The sequence below is a fragment of the Dysidea avara genome, chromosome 8 (assembly GCF_963678975.1).
Source record: "Dysidea avara chromosome 8, odDysAvar1.4, whole genome shotgun sequence".
Taxonomy (NCBI): Eukaryota; Metazoa; Porifera; class Demospongiae; order Dictyoceratida; family Dysideidae; genus Dysidea; species Dysidea avara.
This window is the reverse complement of record NC_089279.1, coordinates 3361835-3371223: the sequence shown is the minus strand read 5'-3', so window position 1 is coordinate 3371223 and position 9389 is coordinate 3361835. Positions and strand designations below refer to the sequence as shown.

The window sequence follows — 9389 nt, the reverse complement described above, 5'->3', positions numbered from 1 at the left end:
GAAATTAAGTTGCAAAGTTTTATTGAATGTTCAAATATTACCAAGCTACAAAACAGAATTAACATAACTAAAGTCCCCTACACAAGTATCACAAAATATTTAAGCAAACATAATCCTGGAATGTGGTAAGCAGCTGCATGATTTTTCTTCTCCAGAGAATTTCTGTAATCACTACGGTTTGGATAGAGTCAGTAAATCAATTTAGAACAGGTGTTTTAGTTGTTTAAAATGACAAGCAGTGTATTAAAATTATGCTACCCTTGACCGTTATAGAGTAAATGACTGTTCTATTAGAGTATCTTGATTTCTAAATGTAGAGGGTGCTCTGATCCACCTTGTGCTATGCCTATATGGGTAACAATTTGTTAGAGACAGTTTCATAATATACACAGTCATAAACTGCATCAAAACATCTCATGAAAAAGTTTTGCATTCATAATATCACAAATCAATGGCAAAGTAGGGATTTTCCCACTAAGCTATGCTGTAATATCATTATTCATCTCTTGTTTGAAGGTTGAAATTTGAGAACAATTTCAGTGGTGTATGTGTACATGAACACAGTATTCCTCAATGACTGTCATTAAGTACTGTACAAGTAGATATCAATAGCTTTGAAATACACACATAAATTTGTAAAGATACATCTCTAGGTGTAGATAGGTCTGGATAAACTGCATCCTAAAAACAAATAAATTGTGGAACTAGCATAATGTTTAATGTTTCAACTGAATGTTCTATTAGAGTAGATGACTGTTCTATTAGAGCATCTCTATCTTATGCTCTCAAAAATACTTGTGATCCTTGAGTTTTGTGAAAGAATCAGTTAGCAGATGAGCATTGGTGAGTATGATTCATGTGTTATGTCCTATGGGTTTATTTATTTTTTTGAAACCATCAAAGTTGTAATTAAGGAAAAATCAATATAATACTGCATGGGCGGATTTAGGGGGGGGGGGGGGGGGGGCTAAGGGGACTGGGTAGCCCCCCTTTTCTTTTTAAGTTAGTACTTGGCCAATAAAACCCTAAATCTTCTATGAGTATCAAAGCCAGACTCATTTCAGGAACCAGCGTTGAAACCGGGTCGGGTCATCCGGGTCACATTTTCTCCGGGTTTGACCCGGTTTACAATTTATCCGGGTCTGACCCGGATTGGATCACGTGAGAAACGAAATTGTTCGTTTGACGACGTGGAAACTTATAAACGCTATCGCGTAGCTCTTTCGTGAGCCACGCCTACTTATCGCATTACCAACATACGCGAGGGTAGCTATTGTCAGTAGGTGAAGACCTTTTTTTTTTTTTGGTCTTCAACCTACTACTAGGCTGAAGTTGCAATATTTACTCAACACGAATCGAACGCTCAAAATGTAGACTCGTTCGCTCGCTCGAGACTAGCCGAAACACGTCTCGGCTTTAATTAATGCGGGTCACATCCGGGTCAGTGGGTCATCCGGGTCAGCAGTAGTGACCCGGTTTCAAGGTTGTCAGGAACTATGCATCACTACACTATAATAATGTCTGTTCCAGGAGAGTATATAACTTCAAGAGTTCTTCCAAAAACAGGTTCGATTGTGGGTTGTATCTCCAGTTACAAAAGTTGTAATTGTGGGTTTTGTTTTATTAGCAGTGTTTTCCACTAGGTGATTAGTGTAGTTTTTATATTTTAAAATGAATTATACGATTCAAAAAGTGTTAATTGGTTTAATTGGTTAGAGTTATCAGCTTCAGTATAATATGTAGCTACCAACTCAGCCATTTAACAAATTGTAGTCTTTTGGTAATTTACAGTCTCATAAGGCAGCTATAGTTACAGTGAAAACCATATCAATTACCTGCTGTAAAGGATCTATATGCTTCTGATATGACCCCATGCTGTGGGTTATGGTGCTAGCTAGCTATAGATCAGTCTTCATAACCCAGCAGATCTAGAAATAGGTTGACTATTACAACAGCAAATTCAGGAAACCCATAAATGCAAATGTAGTTACACTTTGCTAAGGATTACCTACTAGTACCCTGCTTTGTGCTTCACTGCATTCTGCTTTTCAGTGCACTTTATTTGGTGTTAAAGCTGACAGTGTCACTAGGCTAAGGAGCATGCATACTAATAATTCATTATAATTGTGATCTCATTTATGCTCAACACCACTACTACTTAGCTATACATGTTTCTGCCTCACAGATTTAGCTGATTAGAGCATGACTAAGAAGAGTTGATGCATTATGGTATATAGCTAATTATATCTAAATGCTTGGTAACTACAAATGAAAATATTATCATGCATACATGATAGCTACTCAATGCATATTGCAATCAGTATTGATTTAATGGAAAAGTAAAATTTATTGATATAAACTGAAATTTTATTATTCTTCACTGAAAAACTGCTAAAAACACTCAGATTCATCTTTAGAGGGCCTAATTTTCAAACATTTCCTGGCCCCAGACCCCCTACATTGGCATGCGCACACTAATGTAGTCATTTTTCCAAATAGCTAATTTGACCATACCTGAGCTGTGTATAGTATCTTGGCAGGTACACTCAGAAGATTACTGTGGTGTTTGATGGCTACAGCAGCTCACCAAAAGATCATGACCACATCCAGCATACAAAGAACTCCTACTGTGATGTACAGATTTGACTGAATATGATACACTCAACACCAAGGGCAAAGTTCTTGGACAATACTCATAACAAGAATGAAATCATCCATCTCCTCTCTTCAAGCATTCCAGAAACATCAGATCACTGTAGAGCTGTGTGACAATGATTTTGACACTTCAATTGTGAAGGCCGCACTGGCTGCTACTGCTGCTAAGGAAGATTCTGTTAAGGTCAGTGAACCTAGTGGATGGTTGCTGTGTTGTTATTCTCCTATATTAGTCACTATTTCTTATTATTTTCAGGTGCAGCCATAAGATGCTGATGTACTGGTAATACTGATACACCATAGCTCATGCACCAGTCATCCACTCTTCTTTACCATTAATTGTTACGGTGTCAGGAGGACCAAGAATCTCTGTCTGAAAGACAGAGGTGCTACCTGTTCTTTTGTCATGCCTTCACTGGTTGTAATACTGTTTCTGCCATTGCTAGCCTCTCTATTTGACAGCTTTTGTACTGGGGACATTGATGAACACATATATAGACATCTTGCTTGCTAGTAAGGATGTGGTGATCAGGAGCAGAATTTGATTTTCCAGTACATGCACCTGGCTCTGCTATTAGCTGCATTTGATACAGCACATTCTCATGAAAGGCAGCAGCTGGACTAATCAAACCAGAAACACAGAAGGTACAGCTGCACAGCATTCCACTCTCCATGCTGACCTATAAACGAGGCACACAATGGTACTGCAGAGCATGTATTTGGACCCCAGTGGCTATGGATGGACGGTAGGGAGGTTATGAGCAAGTTCCAACTCGTTAGACCCTATGGCACCTGGGGAGCTTCTAAAGTTCATAAGCTGTAATTGTAAAGGAGATTGTAACAGCCAACTGTATATGACGTAGCTGCAAGAAGAATGACGTCAAGTGTATCTCAACATGTGGAAATTGTGAAGGAATTACAATGATTACATGCAAAAATTGCATTGATGATGGAGAGTCCGGAGAAGACGCAGACCTTGATTCTTGAGGCATTAGATATTACGTAGTCCTTAAGAAGTACAGAAGTTATAAAAATCATTTAGTGCACAATTAGTAATAATAATGAGCGGATGTGGTCTTTTTCATCAATTTCATCAAGGAGTGGTTTGATGCTTGCAATGTATACAAGTATGACCTCTTAAACCACATGATTTGCTGTACTTACAGCAAATCAACCATTCCCAAATAAGATCATGGGTAGTCCAACTTCCAGCAACTGTCACAGGTTCTTTTAAGGGAGTTGTGTTTAAATCTTTTGAGGAGTGTTAGTGGACATCTTTACAAACACACTGGTAAAAAATTCTTGGTAAGGAATTCATTCCGAGATTTGTCAAATATTTGCTAATATTCCATGACTATATCTATGGTTGAATTTTCTTTTGTCAAAATTTCCATTGTACAGTATGTTCAGCCCATTTCATAGCATTATAATTTGAAGAACAATAGGAGAAATGCCTCTGCAATCAATCCAGTCACTACAGAAAATATGGATGATTCCCTAACATAGGGAAGTCATCATGCTACTGCAAACTGACACCTTTAACTGTCAGCAAAAAGAAATTAGGACACAAAGAAGGACAAAGGTATAAGTCCATGATGCGTGCATTGTATGTACTGCAGTATGCCTAAAGGCACATCTTGGGACTAAGTGACATTGAACAGTGAAAAAAAAAATCAAGTCCGTAGCCTTAGCGTGTTATGCTTGTCTGAAGGCATCAGGTAGCTAGTCAGTCAGTAGAAACTTGCATTAAATATTCTTTTTTTAAATTGTAGCAACTAATTGGAAGCATTAGTAGGGTTGTACTGAAGGAACTTTTGAGCTTGGTCATACCTAACCAATACTGCTAAGGTGCCAAGATAGTATTGTAAAGCTTTGATATTGACAAACCCAAACCTCCTAATATACAGTACTACTATACTGCAGGGGCGGAGAACAGTACTCAAAAGTTGGGGGGGGGGGGGGGGGGGGGGGGAAAGTCATGTGGGCTGGCTGTAAGTTACGAAGTGTTTTAAAATCGTTAACTGTACCTTACTGTGCTTTGCACTTTAGCATGCAAAGCATGCCTGGGGGCATGCCTCCACAAGAAAATTTTGAGATTTGGATACTTTGAGATTGAATCTGAGAGCATTTTCAGTGGAACATGTGTACTTGAATAGGATACTCCATGTAATGACTATCATTGAGACACTGTACAATTAGATACATCAGTAAATGAAGGAATTTCAGATAGACTCATGCTGTTGATTATATACATATGGATATAAGTGTTAGTGAAGACATATTGAATTAAGTGCATGTAACAGGGCAAACTAATAACGATTCCGCTAAATGTTCTATTAGAGTAGACAAATGTCAAGACTACACATGTTCTACAAATCTATTTACCATCTTACAACAGTACAGTTACCACCTTATTTCTCCAGAACACAACAATCTACCCGTAAGTACCACCCTCTACATTTCATTATACCTATTACCAATTGTGATTATTACAAATATAGCTTTTTCGGCCCAAGAACAATCCGAGATTGGAATGATTTACCCAGTGAATTGATTGAAGGTAACATGCACTCTACCCCTGTTTAAATAGCAATAATTAACTCGACTCTTGATTGACTTTTTATCGCAAATATCATTAATTGTATAGATACGTATATGATTGTAATGTATTCTTTTGCCCTGGACGCATCAGACACCGTTTGTCCGGTAAATAAGTAAAAAGCAGTTAGTGACTGCTCTATTAGAGTATATCGATTTCGTGCACTCCCAGCACTGATTCATTCAGTGTTCCATGCTTGCATAACCTTTAACACAAATCCCAAGGCAAAGTATTAAAGTTGGCTAATGACTAAAATAGTTGCTTTACTTTGGCAACTGGACATTGGAAAAACTGAGGGGGCACTGCCCCTCCACTTGTAAAAGTGGGAGGGGGGGGGCTATTTCTCCGCCCCTGCCATACTGTATGATAATATGCTGACTATATTTACAGGTTTCTGACTCTCTGCTTCACAGGCTTACTGTTAGCCTCCTTGCAGGTCCCTAGAGGGATAGTTGTCTAATAAATAAATAATCATAAGGGACCTGTGAGTAACCTTATATCCTCTAATATTTAATGAAATTGTATGTATTACACTAGCTATAGCAAATATGAAACACTAACTATATCCCTGTTGCTTTTCTGATGAAGTAATTGATGTTATGATTGTTCTATTAGAGTATAGCTGATTGCTATAGTAGGGCAAAATAGACTGCTCTATTAGAGTATCTCGATTAACGCGAAACTGATAAAACAAATTTCATTAGCTCACGTATGCGCTTGGGCGTTAATCAAGAAATAAATTAGTTTAGCGGCGCCCACCACTTGCAATAAACCTTACCACATCGAGAGAAATGACATCGGGCGTTGATTTTCAAGGTCTAGTTCTCAATGGTGCCATTAAACTAGATCGAAAGGAATTGGGTCGCGGGGCTTACGGGAGAGTTTACGCAGTCAACTATCATGGAACGATCTGTGCTGCCAAAGAGATCCACTCTATCTTTGTGGAAGAGGTGGGAGAGGTGGAAATGCGACGAACAGTGGAATCATTTATGAGAGAGTGTCATCAAATTAGTACATTACGTCATCCAAATGTCATACAGTTCCTAGGTGTTTATTATCCTGTGGGGGCGGGCGGTGTACAGGAAAGGATGCGGCTACCAGTAATGGCTATGGAGATGATGGTGGATAGTTTGACCTCACTGGTGGATAAACATGAGAAGATTCCTGTCCCTTTAAAGTTTTCAATTGTCCATGATGTCTCCCTTGGCCTGTGCTACCTTCACAATCATGATCCTCCCATTGTTCATCGAGATCTCTCCCCTAACAACATCTTATTGACGACACATCATGTGGCAAAGATCAGTGATCTTGGAGTAGCCAAGGTAATAAAGGCTGATAGTAAGAGGACAATGACTAAAGTTCCAGGAACAGTTACCTTCATGCCCCCAGAAAGTCTTTCTGTAAATCCAGTATATGGTCCTCCCATGGATGTGTTCTCATTTGCTGGAATAGTCCTCCACACATTTAACCAACAATGGCCTAATCCATGTGATCAAGTTGAGTTTGACCCTAAAACAAGAAAGATGGTAGCCTTGTCTGAAGTTAAGCGTCGTCAGCAGTACCTGGATAAGTTGAGAGGAGAGGCTGAAGTATTGAGGCCACTGGTAGAGGAGTGTCTTGATAATGATCCTGCTGTGAGGCCGGCCATTGCAGTTGTGTGTGAGAGGATCCAAGTGAGCAAGGATGTTTACATGAAGGAGTCCCCACAAGATGTTATTACTTTATACCAACAAGTGGACCACTTGAAACTTGAAGTTGAACAGTTGAAATTGGAAAATAGTAATTTAAAACATCAGCTGGTGAGTATAGTTTATCACAGCAGCATTGCCATATATGGTATTTTTAGCAAAGTGCACCAATACAACAAATGGCTAGTAAACTGAACAGAATAAGTTTGGGAGAAAAGTCAATAACAAAGACATCAAAGTTCAGAATAGTAAGTCGCTAACATGTTTGTAGAATAATGGAATACTTGAGTGAATGAATAATGGACTATTTGAATAATGGACTACTTGAATAATGGACTACTTAATGAATCTTGTAAACCAGGGGTGTACGCAGAAATTTTGAAAGGGGGTTTTCACTACAGTGAAGTGACTGTTATATTAGAGTAGTTTATATTGCCTGACTGCATTATTAGATTATCTCAATCTTTTCACCAAACTTATTGGCCAGAACAATACTACTAGTGGTGAGAAGCTATCACTTAACCAAGGTAAAGATTTCTATTTCATGATAGATTCCAGATTCAGGAAACCTAAAGTTTCAATTTCTCAATGTTTCAAGTAGTATGTAAAATCAAAAAGGGTTTCCTGTCCCTGTCAACCACAACTAGGGGTCTACTCCACTGATAACCAGACGATGTGTTACTGATTTCATATATACTAAAGTGTATAAATTGCTTTAAGAAATCCATTACTGTATTGTATTGTATGCATGGCAAAAAATTTTCAAAGGAGAGTAGGGTTTGCCTGTGATATTTTATTTTTGAGGAAATAAAGCACTGAGCCAACTAGCTAGCTACTATTCACTTTTATCATGGAAAATCTTGTTAATTGAGTATAACTAACAGCTGCAAAACAGCCACTCTTTGTCACTCAGAATTTTCTACTGATCCATATGGTATAGACCTTGGAAATTAACAATTATAATTTTTAACATATATATATATATATATATCACAACATTATTGTAAAGGACAGGTATGACTATGTATTTGCCATATTCGGGTGTATTCAGAATGTTGTGGTATATTGACTTGTTTTTGTTATTTTCCAAAGGAAGCACCTCCATTAATTCCAGCACTTACCAGTAACAGGTATCACATGAAATGGACTCAACTGACTGACCTTCCTGCTCCAATGTCTCATGCATACACTGCTGTACAAAACAAGAAGGTTTATGTTACTGGTGGGGGTAGTCCAGTTGATGATGCTGAATGTCAAATATATGTCTATGATATCAATACTGACCACTGGGGTCAGTTACCTCCCTCGGGTCACTATTATGGTGTTCCTCAAATCATTGGTGGCAAGTTAGCTATTATTGGTGGACGTCTCTCTGCTACTAAGAAGAGAACCAATAAAGTTTCCACATTTGATGAAGCCCGCCAAACTTGGACATCTTATTTTCCTGACCTTCTTTCAGTTAGGAGCAGACCAGGAGTGGCTACTCACCTGGAGCATGTTATTGTTGCGGGGGGAGTGGACACATTAGTCCCACAAGATGATATTGAAGTCCTCAACTGGATAGAGAACTCTTATTGGAGAAAGGCATCTATTAAGCTTCCTGTACCAATGGACACTTTCACACCAATTGTTGTGGATAGTCACCTTTATATAGTGGGTCATGAGGGTACTAACCCTCATCAAGTTAATAATAATGCCTACAAGATCCCATTTGTTGATATTACAAGACCAGGCAACCAGAAGCAAACCAGATGGCTTTCCGTGATAGGGATTGCAAAATGGATTACCATAGCTCCTACTGATCATTTTAGTACAGCCCTAGTTCCCAGCTTATCCCCACTAGTAGTAGTTGGTGGACGTTATCTAGATAGTACAATATCAACATCAGATACTAAGATTTATGATGAGTCTAGCAAGTCATGGAAGAATACTAGTGCATCCCTACCATCTGCTAGATCTTCAGTGGCTATAGCAGCAGTCAATGACAATGCCATTATAGTCATTGGAGGATGTACTAAAGGAGGAAAGGATACTTTATCATCCTGTGTTACTACAGTAGAACTGGGACAAGCTTATCTACAATAAATGATCATACTTTTATACCATTCGTATTGTGAAATGTATGCATTTTATTTGAATGAAAGTGGGAAGGAAATATGTGCATGCAACTTGCTGTAGTAGTCAATAGATGTAGTAGCATGCATATATGCAGTGTTAAAAGGATGGGATGGTTTCTAAAGGTCACATCCTTTGTAATAGTATGAAACTTCGGAGCAAAATAAAAGTGCAGTGCATGACTGGCTGTTGCTCCACACCGGGGTACACATAGTTAGAGAGGAAATATATATAACCACACACAATTAACAGACTAATAAAATTAAACATAATTAACAGACATATAAATAGATTAATAAAATTATATATTGTTGGGAAATTATAGCCTAAGT

General features: G+C 38.3%; 1 protein-coding gene across 1 annotated transcript; it reads left to right on the top strand.

Annotated features, from left to right (window-relative positions):
• The first annotated feature begins 5992 nt into the window (after positions 1-5992).
• Positions 5993-9090, top strand: LOC136263468 (uncharacterized). Its single transcript, XM_066057996.1, has 3 exons — positions 5993-7053; positions 7101-7190; positions 8035-9090. Exons 1-3 carry the CDS (start codon positions 6046-6048, stop codon positions 9025-9027), a joined length of 2091 nt encoding a protein of 696 aa, XP_065914068.1. The 5' UTR covers positions 5993-6045; the 3' UTR covers positions 9028-9090.
• The last annotated feature ends 299 nt before the right edge of the window (positions 9091-9389 follow it).

What these genes read in the sequence shown, in the direction of transcription:
- LOC136263468 (XM_066057996.1), top strand. Translation starts at nt 6,046, where the DNA reads ATGACATCGGGCGTTGATTTTCAAGGTCTAGTTCTCAATGGTGCCATT. An exon ending in GTAATTTAAAACATCAGCTG is followed by an intron (nt 7,054 to 7,100) that starts GTGAGTATAGTT and finishes TGGTATTTTTAG; the next exon opens with CAAAGTGCACCAATACAACA. An exon ending in AGACATCAAAGTTCAGAATA is followed by an intron (nt 7,191 to 8,034) that starts GTAAGTCGCTAA and finishes TATTTTCCAAAG; the next exon opens with GAAGCACCTCCATTAATTCC.